This window comes from Melospiza georgiana, chromosome 13 (assembly GCF_028018845.1).
Source record: "Melospiza georgiana isolate bMelGeo1 chromosome 13, bMelGeo1.pri, whole genome shotgun sequence".
Lineage (NCBI taxonomy): Eukaryota > Metazoa > Chordata > Aves > Passeriformes > Passerellidae > Melospiza > Melospiza georgiana.
The window spans coordinates 20112962-20127529 of NC_080442.1; the positions used below are offsets into that span (position 1 = coordinate 20112962).

General features: G+C 53.2%; 1 protein-coding gene across 1 annotated transcript in view; it reads left to right on the forward strand.

Annotated features, from left to right (window-relative positions):
• SPG11 (SPG11 vesicle trafficking associated, spatacsin) overlaps positions 1-14568 on the forward strand; it is a 29577-nt gene that overhangs the window by 6634 nt on the left and 8375 nt on the right. Inside the window, exons 10-29 of the mRNA XM_058033104.1 lie at positions 54-229; positions 367-543; positions 1241-1312; positions 2141-2268; positions 2839-3011; positions 4859-5066; positions 5528-5731; positions 6410-6516; positions 7212-7357; positions 7652-7813; positions 8154-8220; positions 8670-8835; positions 10136-10314; positions 10824-10932; positions 11137-11296; positions 12023-12250; positions 12635-12835; positions 13160-13267; positions 13889-14048; positions 14155-14369. Of these exons, the coding sequence (XP_057889087.1) occupies positions 54-229; positions 367-543; positions 1241-1312; positions 2141-2268; positions 2839-3011; positions 4859-5066; positions 5528-5731; positions 6410-6516; positions 7212-7357; positions 7652-7813; positions 8154-8220; positions 8670-8835; positions 10136-10314; positions 10824-10932; positions 11137-11296; positions 12023-12250; positions 12635-12835; positions 13160-13267; positions 13889-14048; positions 14155-14369 (3146 nt within the window). The remainder of the gene's footprint in view (positions 1-53; positions 230-366; positions 544-1240; positions 1313-2140; positions 2269-2838; positions 3012-4858; positions 5067-5527; positions 5732-6409; positions 6517-7211; positions 7358-7651; positions 7814-8153; positions 8221-8669; positions 8836-10135; positions 10315-10823; positions 10933-11136; positions 11297-12022; positions 12251-12634; positions 12836-13159; positions 13268-13888; positions 14049-14154; positions 14370-14568) is intronic.

Genomic DNA, 14568 nt, shown 5'->3' on the forward strand with positions numbered 1-14568 from the left:
TAAAATCCTGCCTGTTCATTCCCATTTAACTGAAATCTTGGATGCTTTTGCAGAGCCTGATGAGTTCCTGCAGAAGGCTGCAGATATTTTAACTGATTACATCATTAAGCTGAGGAAGTTCCTGAGGAGATACCCTCACCCAGCAGTGACCCCAGGGCAGGGAGCTGAGCTGGATGAGGACCTGCCTGAGATAGAGGAGAGCCAGGAATGGGAAAAACTGACACCAGAGGTGAAAATCAGCAACCCAGTTTTTGCTGCTGTGATGAAGTTTATATAAGGGGATCATTTACGTGGAAATATCTTAAAATACCGGGGAGGAAAATCAACATAGGGATGCTCTAGTTTGTTCCATGTTTTTCCCTTTAGGAAGTCATTGCTGAGGCCATCCTAAGCAACAAAATACCCGAGGCCCAGATCTTCTTCAGAAGGCAGAAACACCCTGCTGAGAGTCTGCAGGAGTTTCTGCAGACAGGCTTGAGCCTGGTCTATGACTGCCTGCTGAGGGGCAGCACCAGGGAGGCCTCAGAGCTGCTGAGGAACATGGTGAGAGGTGTTTGGGGTGCTCGCTCTGCTTTGGGACTGTGCAGGGCATGGGGAGCCTCGGGCTGATTCCCCAGAAACAGGGGGGATTGCAGTGGGAATGGCTGCTTTGGGGGAGCCTGGCTGAGCAGCAGAGAAAGGGTGGCTCTGGAGAGGGGTGACAGGGTTTGGGGACGGCAGGGACATCCTTGGGATGGAGACACAGGGTTTGGGGATGGCAGGGACATTACTGGAATGGGGACACAGGGTTTGGGGACAGCAGGGACATCCCTGGGTTTGGGGACAGCAGGGACATCCCTAGAATGGGGCCACAGGGTTTGGGGACGGCAGGGACATTACTGGAATGGGGACACAGGGTTTGGGGACAGCAGGGACATCCCAAGGATGGAGACACAGGGTTTGGGGACAGCAGGGACATCCCTGGGTTTGGGGACAGCAGGGACATCCCAGGGAGGGGGACACAGGGTTTGGGGACAGCAGGGACATCCCTGGGTTTGGGGATGGCAGGGACATCCCTAGAATGGGGCCACAGGGTTTGGGGACGGCAGGGCCATCCCTGCAGGAGCTGGTGCAGGGCTGGCACAAGGCTGCTGTCAGGGCTGTGTGCTTTGGGGAAAAGCTGCTGTGTTCACCATCCTGTGCCTGATGTGAGCAGTGCGTTCTGTGGGCCCCTGTTGCAGTGGGTGTCTCTCTGTGGCAGGGCTTGGACGTGGAGCAGGAGCTGCACAAGATCTGCTTGCACACGCAGGACAGGCACGTCAGGGAGCTCCTGGTGAGTGCAGCCAGGGCTGCCTGGCTCCAGGGAAATGGATTTATAGAAAACTTTCAAAGTTCAGTGGAAGGCTCACGTGGTGTGTGTTTGTATGTAGACTTTGAGATAAGGAATGCTGACTTAGAGATGTTATAGAACAGGACAGACATTGTTGAGAGAGAAACGGAACTAAAAACAAGTTTCAAAGGATAGTCTTATAAATAAGACTAGATGTTTGAGAGAAATGGAGCTATGAAAGATGTATTGCAGTGGGACTTACAAGGGGTAATTTTAGATTATTTACTTTAAGGTATTTACAGTATACTGCGGTAAAAGCTGATAGGCCAAGAAATGCTTCTAGTGTCATTAGGAAATATTTGGCTTCTGATTGGGATAGCATGAATTATAACATCTGTATTGTCTCATCCTTCACGTGAGACTGAAAATGGATTAAAAGTTATTGAACACCTCTCAGTTGCCCCATCTCTGGGTCAGAAAAAAGCTTAATCTGACAATAAACCCTGACTGCTGTGACCTTCAGAGCAGAGACAGCCAGGGCTTGTACCTGCACCCTCCTGATGGCATTCCTGCAGCATCCCTGTCCTCTGCACCTGCAGTTCAACCACAGAGCTGGCACAGTGTCATTCATTGCTCTGGTCTGCTTCTCTCACACAGTCTGAGTCCTCTTGTCATTTAAGGGCATTGCCCTCTGCTTTCAGAATTGTTTCCCTACAGTTGGTTAATTGTTTGCACTTGCAGGATCATTTACAACTTGAATAGATTAAAGACTGGGGGGAATTGGAGGTAATATTTTAACAGGTGGAGGTAACGCTTTAATTTGAATTAAAGGTGAAAGTCTTACAAGAAGAAAATTACTTTTCTGAAAAAGAGAAGAAAATGATTGACTTTGTGCATCAGGTTGAAAGCTTCTACTCAGAATCCTTCCAGGAAAACAAAGAGACTCAAGCTCTTTCCAGGTAATGTGGATTATTAATTTTAATTATTAATTAATAGCGTTAATGGGGTTTAAAATGTGCTGGATTCTACATTCTGTGAGATTTATTGCACTAACAAATACAATCTTTAATTTGATTAATTTCACACTGGTGTTCACTTGCAGAAATCAGAGTCAGTGTGGGGACTGAGTCATTTTCTCGTTTCTGTGGCAGTTGCTGTCATGTTCTCTCGTGACACACTGCTGTGTGAGTCGTGACAAACCATTGTGGGGGTGACAGAGCTCTCCTGCTTCAAAGGAAGCATTTTTAATAATAATATTAGAATTACCACTCAATTACTCGCGTTCAGGTGTTTGCTCTGGTTTTGATCTATGATGTCTTTAATACAGCAAGCCAAATAACCTAGAAAATAATGTTACAGCTAAATGATGGTAAAGCTGTTATGATACTGATAATTTGTTGGGAAAACAGGCAGTTCTTTCCTTCTGAGCCCTTGAGCTCAGCTCAGTGGCACGCTGTGCTGGGGGCTTTGCTGAGCCCCCCCGGGTGCTGTTGGCTGTGTGAGCCCCCTGAGCCAGGCCGGTGTTGCAGGTGCAGCAGCTGGAGGAGGCAGCAGGAGCTGGCTGGGCCCCGGGCAGTGCTGGGCTCCCAGCTGGGCTGGGGCAGCCCCGGGGCCCCCTGGCTCACCCTGAGCCTCGGCTGGGCCCTGTGCTGGGAGCCCCTGCTGCAGGACATGGTGCTGCTGCCCTGGAGAGCACAGCAAGGCAAGTGCTGGGCCACGGGGAGCGCTGGGACAGGGCACGGCCACGGGGGCCACCGTGTGGGGCACTCACAGGGGGTGCCAGGGGGGCTCACCCCGTTCCACCCTGGTGGGGTTCCACCCTGTTCCATCCTGGTGGGGCTCACCCTGTTCCACCCTGATGGGGCTCACCCTGTTCCACCCTGGTGGGGTTCCACCCTGTTCCACCCTGGTGGGGTTCCACCCTGTTCCACCCCTATGGTGCTCACCCTGTTCTATCCTGATGGGGCTCACCCCGTTCCACCCTGATGGGGCTCACCCCGTTCCACCCTGATGGGGCTCACCCTGTTCCACCCTGGTGGGGCTCACCCTGTTCCACCCTGATGGGGTTTCACCCTGTTCCACCCTGATGGGGTTTCACCCTGTTCCACCCTGGTGGGGTTTCACCCCGTTCCATCCTGATGGGTTTTCATCCTGTTCCACCCTGATGGGGTCTCCCCCTGTTCCATCCTGGTGGGGTTTCACCCTGTTCCACCCTGGTGGGGCTCACCCCGTTCCATCCTGGTGGGGTCTCCCCCTGTTCCACCCTGGTGGGGCTCACCCTGTTCCACCCTGGTGGGGCTCACCCTGTTCCATCCTGGTGGGGCTCACCCTGTTCCATCCTGGTGGGGTTTCACCCCGTTCCACCCTGGTGGGGCTCACCCTGTTCCATCCTGGTGGGGTTCCACCCTGTTCCATCCTGGTGGGGTTTCACCCTGTTCCACCCTGGTGGGGTTTCACCCTGTTCCACCCTGGTGGGGTTTCACCCCGTTCCACCCTGGTGGGGTTTCACCCCGTTCCACCCTGGTGGGGTTTCACCCTGTTCCACCCTGGTGGGGTCTCACCCTGTTCCACCCTGGTGGGGCTCCCCCTGTTCCACCCTGGTGGGGCTCACCCCGTTCCATCCTGGTGGGGTTTCACCCTGTTCCACCCTGGTGGGGCTCACCCTGTTCCATCCTGGTGGGGCTCACCCTGTTCCACCCCTATGGAGCTCACCCCGTTCCATCCTGATGGGGTTTCACCCCGTTCCATCCTGGTGGGGTTTCACCCTGTTCTATCCTGATGGGGCTCACCCTGTTCCACCCCTATGGAGCTCACCCCGTTCCATCCTGATGGGGTTTCACCCTGTTCCACCCTGGTGGGGTTTCACCCCGTTCCATCCTGGTGGGGTTTCACCCCGTTCCACCCTGGTGGGGTTTCACCCTGTTCCACCCTGGTGGGGTTTCACCCTGTTCCATCCTGGTGGGGCTCACCCTGTTCCATCCTGGCTCTGGGCTCACCCTGTTCCATCCTGGCTCTGGGCTCCTCCTGTGGAGAGGGGTTTGGAGTCAGCTGGAAGGGACTTGCCAGGTGTGAATGCCACCCTGTGCCACCCTCTGCCACATCCTGTCCCACTCCCTGCCCTGGGGAACTGCGTCCAGCTCTGCCAATGTGAGGCTCCAAAACCTGGAACAGCACCCTTGATCCCATGGCTACTGTTCATTGAAAATAGATACCTGGAGGGGCAGGACACAGGGAATGGCTCCCAGTGCCAGAGGCAGGGATGGATGGGATATTGGGAATTGGGAATCGTTCCCTGGGAGGGTGGGCAGGCCCTGGCACAGGTGCCCAGAGCAGCTGTGGCTGCCCCTGCATCCCTGGCAGTGCCCAAGGCCAGCTTGGATGGGGTTTGGAGCCACCTGGGACAGTGGGAGGTGTCCCTGCCCAAGGAACTGGATGCTCTTTAAGGTCCCAGCCCAAACCATGGCACAGTTCTGTGTAAGAAAACACCAGCATTTCCCTCAGAAGTGTTTGTGTGTGCTGGTTCCATCCATTTGCCTTTTGGAAACGCAGAGCTCAAGAGCTGCAGTGCTGAGGTGCTCTGGATGCACGCGACAGCCCAGCATGACTGGCTGAGGGTTTGTTCCTGGATTGAGGAGTCAGAGCCCAGCCAGGCTCCGTGTGGCAGTGCTGCCTGGCCCCCCCTGAGCCCTGACATCGTGGACAGGAGCACTCTGTGCAGCCCCTACATGAGACAGGACATCCTCAACAAGCTGGCCAGGTAGGGCCCCCAAGGCTTCACACTCTCTTCTTCCTGTGGGAAACCAAAATCAGAGATAAAATCCTTGATACATATTAGCTTTTATACTGCTCTTTTTGGAAGCAGCATGAATCCATTGATAAATGTGATTTTAGTCTCCTGCTTTCAGTTATCTGCCAACAGTAAAAGCCAGGAGAGCAGGAGCACTCCTCCCTCAGCCCTTTTATGTGTCAGGGGTTATATTCCTGCTGCCCACTTTAATGCCAGGGAGGGAATGCTGAGCATTTCCCTGCTCTGGGCAGTGCCCTGCAGTAGCCACAGTGTTGTGGGGCACAGGCAGGTGCATTTTGGCACTCTGTGTTTGCCTCTGCAGGAAATTAATCCCTGGGAGGGAAAGGTCTGCTCTAATTGTGAGCTGGAAACACCCATCAGGACTTGTCAAAGAGAGCTGTGTGATCAGTGTCTGTGCTTTTTCCTGACAGAAAGGGAATTTTTGTCCCTTCTGAGCTGGAAGATTTCGAGCTGCTGCTCCAGAGGCTGTCGTGCCTGGGGGGAGTCCTGCAGAATCCTCACCCTGCTCCAAAGTACAGCTCTGCCAGTGGCCTGGACTTCCATGCTCAGTTTGTCCTGCACTGCCTGGAGCACGGCCTGCAGTACCTGCTCTACACTTACCTGGACTATTACAGGTAGGAATGCTTCCCATCCCTCAAACCCCACAAGGGATCCCAGATTTAAAGAAGGAAACAATTTGAACAGTTGGTGGGGAGAGTTTTCCTCGGCCCTGGCAGTGTCATTCCCCAGAAACTCTGGGGCAATATGTGAGATTTTAAGCTGTATTTTGAAGCTTTATTCAGATTGTCTTAATATTAATTTGTGTGTCAGTCATGAAAGGAAACAATTCCAGCTGTAATTAGTATAATGCTGTAAGCAGTACAATCCTAAATGAGCCAAGTTAAGTTACTCTTCAGAAACTCAGAATTTACAGAATTCAGAAGCTCTCTTGAGCACAAGTGTGAGCTGACTCCTGATATGTTCACAGATAAGGAAATTGCTGATTTCCACCTAATCTAGGGTTAGTTGGGGTTTGAAGGTGGTACCAGTAGTAGCTGTTGGAGCTATGTGAATGCTTCCCACTTAATGGATACTTGGCAATTAAAATTTCTGAGCTGTAACTCCAGTCTAACACTGGAATTAGCAGAGATGTAGAAGTGGACCAGAAGGAAAGCCAGTACATCATTTCCTGGCTGTTTGTCTAACCACTTGTATTTGGCACTAACACCCATGAGGTGCTCCAGTCTTTAATGCTGTGTCACAGCAGTGGTTACCAACGCTGTATTTTCACTGTGCTGCTCATTTATTTGCAGTTTAACCCCTGCAAACTGCCCTGTGCTGGGTAACAAGGAGCTGCAGGAAGCACACCCCTGGTTTGAGTTCCTGGTGCAGTGCAGAGGGGTTGCCAGCAGTCCCCGAGGTAGGAATTGCTCAGAGGGGGCTGATGTTCCTGCCCTGCCCAGGGCTGGGCACAGCTGGATTGAACCTCTGCATCCATCACCTCCTCATCTCTGAAATCTGGTGTAGTTCCTGCTGGAACTGTGCTTACAGACCTGGAGACTGCTCAGGAGTGAGAATCACTCTGTGTGTGACCATCCTTCCCTCCAGCTCAGTTACATGGCCAACAGCTTGAGCAGGAGGAGAATTCATGGGAAAACACACATCCCATTAAAATGAAACCTTCCTCTAGTCCCTGTGGTGCATTTTGATTTCCCTGCCCTTGGATTGTGTGTTTGCTTCACTGAAAACCAATAGAGTTTGTGCCCCTAACTCCTTGCACTTTTGAAACATTTCGTCTTCTGCGGAGTCACACATCAACAAAAGACAAAACTAATCCCAAGTGCAGCTTTTTTAGAAAGCATGGTCACTGTAGGATAAAGAATTAAACCACTGCAGTGCTAAACTGTGGGGCTCAAGCCCAGCCTGTGTGGGCAAAGCTTGGTAAACCTGAGCTTATCTTCTCTGTGTTTATAGGCAAAGTGAGGGAAACCAGTATGGACAACAAAAAGTAGAAAATTCAGCATTTTTCACAGTCAGAGGACAGCTGTAACGTGTGATTGATGGTTTAACACTGGTTTTACATGGAATTAAATGTCACTTTTTTTTCCTTTTAAGATCCCAAGATGATTTTCCAGGCCAGCCTGGCCAACGCTCAGATGCTGATCCCCAGCAGCCAGGGGGGTGTGAGCAGCATCCTGCTGGAGGGCAGGACCCTGCTGGCCCTGGCCACCACAGTCTATGGGCCTGGGGGCATTGACCAGGTACTGCCTGACCCCCTGTCCTGCTGCTGCACTCATGGCTGTGACAGAGGAGTGTCCCCTTTGATAGAAAACTGCTGCAGCAGAGGGGGTGACCAGAGTGTCACGATCCACAGCACAGTCTCTGCAGCATCAGGTGCTGGGAGCATGGCTCTGATACAACTTAAAAGCATTTTACAGGAAAAAAGATGATACTTTCTGTGTTGTCAAATTGGGGTAGATTGGGACACCCCAAAATTGGTTTGTTGCTATTGAATGCAGTTTCCTCCTAATTATTTTTGCTTGCTTGCAATGTAGGTCCTTCAGAATGAAGATACGGAAAAACCTCTAAAGAAAGTTGATCCACAGCTCTTGAAGATGGCCTTGACCCCTTACCCCAAGCTCAAGGCTGCTCTCTTTCCCTCCTGCACTGCTCATGGGATTTTGCCTCCTGACATCTCTCTGTACCACCTCCTGCAGGTGCACAGGGTGCTTTTGGCAGGGCACCAGGACAGAGGGGTTTGTTGGCAGGGGGGGCAGGGGCTGTTTCTTTGGGATCCTGGATGTGCAGCTGAAGTTCACAGCTTCATCCTGAGCTGCTTTTTCGGGTGGTCTCTGCACCCTGTGGGTTTGCAGTGCTGGAATGTCAGAGAGGGATGTTCTCGCAGTGTTCAGTGGGCAAGGTGTTTAATAGTGCAGAAATTGCAACATTTCAATTTTATAATGTTTGTAATGGTAAGATAATTAGAAATTGAGAGTTTCAGGACAGTGATGTGAAATTCTTAAGCTGCCTCAATTAATTTTGTTTCTGATCTTTCAGTCATTAATGCCCTTTGATCCCACGAAATTGTTTGGCTGGCAGTCAACAAACACTCTGGCTGTGTCAGGTATGTCCCTTGCCAAGGCCTACATGCTTTCCTAGCCTGAGCACCTAAATTACTTTCCAGGGGAATTGTTTGGCAGATAAATTTACTCTAAATGTCATTTCTTTCACAAAAAAAATAGTGTAATCTACTGAAATTCTGTTTTGAACTAGAATTCTAGATTTTCACGTTAAGCTCTTCGCAGGCAGAACTTTTTCTAAATATAGAAAAATTATCTAAAGTATAAGATAGAAAAGTATCGAAATATAAGCTAGAAAACCATTGTTTTGTTTTCCAAGCAGGCTGAGGTGGTAGAGCTCTGTTTTCCCAGGGAGGAGTGGGATTTCAGAGTGGTTTTGGGCATGACCTAGAGCCCGAGGAGCGCGTTTGGCTCTCCCCTGAGGCTCTGTGGCTGAGCCCTGCTGCTGCTGTGCCCTCAGAGTGTCCCTGACAGTGCTGCTCTGTGTCCCCAGATGCCTGGAGCCAGCTGCCCCACTTCTCCAGCCCCGGGCTGGTGAGCAGGCACGCCGTGCAGGAGAGGCTGCATTTCCTGTTCTACCTGCGCCACGGCCGGCCCGCCTTCGCCTTTGGCACCTTCCTGGGCCAGCAGCTGGCCAGGAGCAAAGCCCCCAGGCTGCTGTGAGTGTGGGGGCAGGGAGGGAGCCCCTGCATCCTCCCCAACAGCACAGGGAGCCCCTGCATCCTCCCCTGCAGCACAGGGAATCCTTGCATCCTCCCCAGCAGCACAGGGAGCCCCTGCACCCTCCCCTGCAGCACAGGGAGCCCCTGCATCCTCCCCAGCAGCACAGGGAGCCCCTGCATCCTCCCCAGCAGCACAGGGAGCCCCTGCATCCTCCCCAGCAGCACAGGGAGCCCCTGCATCCTCCCCAGCAGCACAGGGAACCCTTGGATCCTCCCCAGCAGCACAGGGAGCCCCTGCATCCTCCCCTGCAGCACAGGGAGCCCCTGCATCCTCCCCTGCAGCACTGAGTGTCCCCAGCAGGGAACTGGGGGGTCCCAAGGGTTAGAAATCAGATAGCGCTGAAAGGAGGCGAGCTTGGTTTGGAGTTACCTCAAGAAATCTGCACAAGAGAAGTGAGGAAAATATTCCAGTTTGATCAAACATGGGTGGGCTCGTCTTTTAGGAAATTGAGCCTCTAGTTGAGTTTGTAGGAGCATGATGCCCCTTTTCTGTGACATTTCCTAGTGGTGATACTTCTTCAGTTTAACTAGTAAGGCAAGAAATGCACTGGGGGTTGATGGAATTAAATGTCCTGGCTGAAGCTTTGAAATCAGGTGTTCAGTCAACTGACACATCTTGCTTGAATACTAAAATTTGCTGTTTAGTGTGGGAATTAGAACAAATCACTTTGTTTTTGTCTGGTTTGTGTATTAGTCACTGTTTGTTTCTCTCCATCATTTCCACACAGATTGGTTTCTCTTGTGTAAACAGGTAAAACTGGGGCAAAAAGGGAAACACATTAATGTGAAGTGATGGTTTAACAGACAGTCAGGGATGCAGGGTTATTGCAGTGACTGCTGTGGGAAACCCCTTGGGTGCATTTTTCTCTTAGCACCATCTGCAGGTCAGACTCAGGTTCCTGGTGCTGCGGTGGGCTGCAAACTCTGCAAGGGCTCTTTCTGCCTTTCTCAGCTGCTGAGGGGGTGTTTGTTAATTATAACACAAATTGCACTACCTTTAGTTTTGATAAAGGTATGGAATTGCAAACTGTGCTTGTCACGTGTGAGCCTTCATTCTCATCCCCACGTTTTTCACCAATACGAAACTTTAGGCTCGCGGTTACCTCTGGTGCTGCTGGCTCAGAGTTCGGCAAACCCCGCGGTGCCTGTTTGCCTGGGAGGGGGTTTGGGGGGTGTCTGGGGAAGGGAGGCAGGCTCCCCTCGCCCGGGGGGTGCCAGCTGTGTGTGCCCCTTGCAGGATGCAGCAGGCGGCTCGCGAGGCCCGGCTGCTGGCTCTGAGCTGCTTCGGTGTCCCCTCGGTGGCTGCGGCCTGCGTGTGCTTCCTGGAGCTGCTGGGCCAGGACAGCCTGGGGCTGCGGGTGGCCCTCAGGGCTGCCGGCCTCATCTCCAGCCACAGCCCCACCAGGGACTCGCTGGGTAAGGCCGTGCCTGTCTGCCCTGCTCTGGGTGCCTGGGGAGGGAGGGAGGGTGCAGGGTGCTGCCTGGGGCTCAGCCCTGCTCTGAAAGCATGGAAGAGCTTTTTGTTGTTTTGTTCCTTTGTTGCTTTACTCGTTCTGAAAGGTGCATTTTGATCCTGTAGTGCCAAATAAGGCAGGAGGGCTGATATAGGCTGTATCAGGATCTAACAGGCACTGTCCAGCAGCTGCCTGAGACTGATATTAGTGAGGCTCAGCTGTAATAATATTGCAGGGAGTTAAACAAAGTCCATTGCCAAACCTCCTCTCTCCTTCCTGTCATATACCTGCAGGGAGATCAGGTGTTAAAACCTGTAGGGAAATTCAATTTATCCTAGAAATAACTTGAGAAAGTTGAATTTCTAACTCCAGGGCCACAGGTATCTGCTTTCCCAGCTAGGGAGCTGCTCCTGAAAGCGCTGCCCTGGCTCTGCTCCCAATGGCACCTCAGGAATGTGTTCTTTTAACCAGTGGAGAAGTTAACCAGGTTGGCTGATGGTGACAAGGCAGCAGCAGCAGCAGTTCTGACCTCCTTGGAAGAGGCCTTCTGGGATAACATTGAGCAGCAAGGCATAAAGAGGTGAGAGCAGCCTGGTGTGAGGGCTTACCTGGGCAGTGAGGCTGAGCGCTGCATTCTGCTGTCTGTGTGTCAGATAGCACCAAGGAGGGCAGCCCGGGACAGTGACCTGGTGCAGGGATTCCTGGTGCTGTGTGCAGGCAGCCCCAGGGTCCCCTCAGTGCCTAGCTCTGCTGCCAGCGCTGCAGCTCTCTGCATCCTGTGCAGGACATCCAGTGAGTGCAGCAGGCAGTGGTCCCTGGTCGTGCAGTTCTGCAAGCTGCACAGCCTGGAGCTGAGCACGTCCTTCCTGAGGGAATGTGCCAAAGCCAACGAGTGGCTGCAGTTCCTGATCCAGAGCCAGCTGCACGGCCACCAGCCCGCCCAGGTGAGCTCCCCGTGCTCTAAACTGGGTCCTGAAGCAAGGGAATGCCCCAGTGTGCAGGCAGCAGGAGCCTCAGCAGTGCTGGGGTTTGGTTCTCTTGGGATCTCCATACCCTGGGGCTGTGGGAGCCCTTCCCTTGTAAATTTAATTGAAACTCAAGTAGTTACTGCTTTTTTTTTAATTGGAGACTTGCCGGATGTTCCGTGTAAGTTATAATAAAGCCACTCATCTGTCCTTTCAAAACTCAAATTGATTTTTTAGTAAAGATACTTAAACTTTTGAGAATCCAAATTTTCCGTCTTTGGTTCCGAATGTGATTTAAAAATGAATAAAACACTCCAATAAAAGCAATTGGGAGAAGTCATGTGAGGAAGCTAAGTGGGGAATTCCAGGTAAGATGGTGCTTAGCAGGGCAGGATTTTAACTTGGATCTGTCTGTTGTTTTGGAGAATCTATAACTCCACAAAAGCACCCGAGTAGGCTCTTTTCAGCTCTGTTGCTGCACTACAGGAGAGAGCAGAGCTGAGGCTCCCTAGGAGACATTTGAGCTTTGTGGAAAAGGATGAGCTCTCATTACAATAATTCACACCTACAGAGCCCCTTTTCCTCTCCAGGCCTCCAAAGCTGTTCTAAAACTGAATTTGGGGAGTGTTTAGTCTCTGTGTGTTCAGTGCCTCCATCCTGCCCTGTGTTGTGTGGCCTCACGAGGCTCTGCGCTGTTCCCCACAGGTCATTGCCCTGCTGCAGGATTTCCCTGCCGTGCTCCAGGATCACCTGCAGCTGGCCCTGGGGAGGCTGCTGGCACCTGGGGCCGGCGCTGCTGCCAGGGCGCGTGCAGGGAGCCTGTTCCACACCCTGCTGCAGTGCCAGGAGCAGCCCAGCCCCTGCGGGTTCCTGCTGGCCCAGGGGCTCAGGGCACGGGCGCCCGTCCTCAGCGTGCTGGCAGCCTGCTGCCCCGTGAGTCTGCAGTTCTGTGGGGATGGGTGGTGGCACAGCTGGCTCTGCCCCGGGGCTGTGCCAGGCTCTGCTGCCCTGTGAGTCTGCAATTCTGTGGGGATGGGTGGTGGCACAGCTGGCTCTGCCCCAGGGCTCTGCTGCCCTGTGAGTCTGCCCTGCTGGACATTTGGGGATGGGTGATGGCACAGCTGGCTGTGCCAGGCTCTGCTGCCCTGTGAGTCTGCCCTGCTGGGCATTTGGGGGTGGGTGGTGGCACCGCTGGCTCTGCCCCAGGGCTGTCTGCAGTGACATCACTGCTGCTCCTGCGTTTCTGTGATGCTGTGCCCACCATGCCCCCCTTCCAGCAGGAGGGGAGGTGCAAACCCCTCCTTTTGGCATTTCCAGGGTGCCAGCCTCATCTCCTGCCTCTGTGTGTGGATGATCACTTCTGTGGATGATGCCACCAGGGCTGAGGCCACTGCCCACACGCAGGGCAGGGCAGAGGGTCCCCAGTGGGACCTGCAGGACCTTGCTGTCATCTGGAAAGTCTTCCTGAGGAAGCAGAAGAGTAAAACACTTCTGAATGGCTTCCAGCTCTTTTTAAAGGTGAGGGGATGTGGTTTCAGGGGTGTATTTGATGTGTCTCACCCTTCTGGGCCTGTAAATGCCCCTCTGTCTTGCTTTGTGCCAAGGATAACCTGGCTATCCACTAAAATTCCCAGTCAAAGTGGAAATTTTCCAATTATCACAGATTTTTAGATCCTATATCAACCTTGCATGCAATTTTAATAAATTAAAGCTTCATTGTTCTGCTGGTGAGGGGAACAAATTCTGCATTCATTGAATGAAATAATAGATTATTTTTAAAAGTATGATTTATTTATTGGGTACTTCTGGGAATTTATTATGATCTGGTTTTGTGTCTTAAAGGATTCCCCTTTGCTGCACATCCTGGAGATGTATGAACTCTGCATGAACTGTAAGAAGTACAACGAGGCTAAAACCAAACTGGACAAATTTCAGGAAAGCCTCACAAACGTAAGGAAATCAATTTTCTCTGAATGTCATTGCTGGGATTGGGCAGCTGGGCCAAGAGGAGCAGCGTGTGCAAACACTCTGTCTCTCAATGCAGATGCTTTAACAATTCTTCCCTTTCCATCCCAGTTTCTGTTTCCCTGCTGACATTATTCCCTGCCATTCATGGTATTCTTTCCTGGGCGCTGGGCTCAGGCAGCTCAGTTCCCTTCCCCAGCAGTGCCAGGGCTGTTTGTGTAACAATTAATTGTACCTGGTCCTTGCCCTGCTCAGCCCTCCCATCTCCCCTGGCTCTGAGCAGCACCTGCAGCGCCATGTCCCAGCCCAGCTCAGCACCCCTTGGGGCTGGCAGCGCCCCGTGCCCTGAGCAGGGGCACGGCTGCTGCCCCTTCCCTCCCCCCAGGAGCCCAGGAAAGGCCCCTGACCCTGAACCCCTTGGCTGGGGGCTGCAGGGGCAGCGGCCCCCACAGTGCCTGACCCTGAACCCCTTGTTTTGTTTCCCCAGCCGGGGGCTGCAGGAGGAGTGGGCCCCCCAATCCTGAACCCCTTGTTTTGTTTCCCCAGCCGGGGGCTGCAGGGGCAATGGCCCCCCTGACCCTGAACCCCCTTGTTTTGTTTCCCCAGGCGGGGGCTGCAGGGGGAGCAGGCCCCGCGGTGCCGCTGCCGTGGCTGCGCTCGCAGGCGCTGTTCCTCCTGGAGCTGATGCTGCAGCAGTGCCGCACCGACTATGAGCTGGGCAAGCTCCTGCAGCTCCTGGCTGCGGCAGAGAGCCTGCTGCCGGACGGTGAGCACAGCCTGAGCCCCAGCCCCGGCAGGGCTGGCTCCTGAGGGAGCCCCGGCCTGCCCTGGGCCGCAGCCCCGGCTCTGCTGAGCTCGGTTCTCTCTGCCAGGCCCCCACCTGAGGAGGCTCCGTGCCCTCAGCGAGGCCCTGAGGGACTCCTCCATCCCCGTCAGCCGCTCCCTCCTGACGCCCTGCAGCCTGGAGGCCTTCCAGGGGCAGTGCAGCTCCATCCTGGAGCAGCTGCAGGAGAAGGGAATGTTCAGCCTGGCTCGGGAGGTGGCAGCCCTGGCTGAGCTGCCCGTGGACAGCGTGGTCATACACGAGGTACAGTGCGCGTGGTGGCAGTCACCTCTTCCTGCTGCTGCCAGGATGGAGGATGCAACTCCTCAGCCTTCCTGAAACATTAATTTTTTTGTTAAGTAATTTTTTTGCTTTAAATGCAAGTGCACCCAACACACAGGCTGTAAGTGCTGAGCTGCAGAGTGCAGGACAGCTGTCCTCATTCTCTTCCTGGTTTTATTTG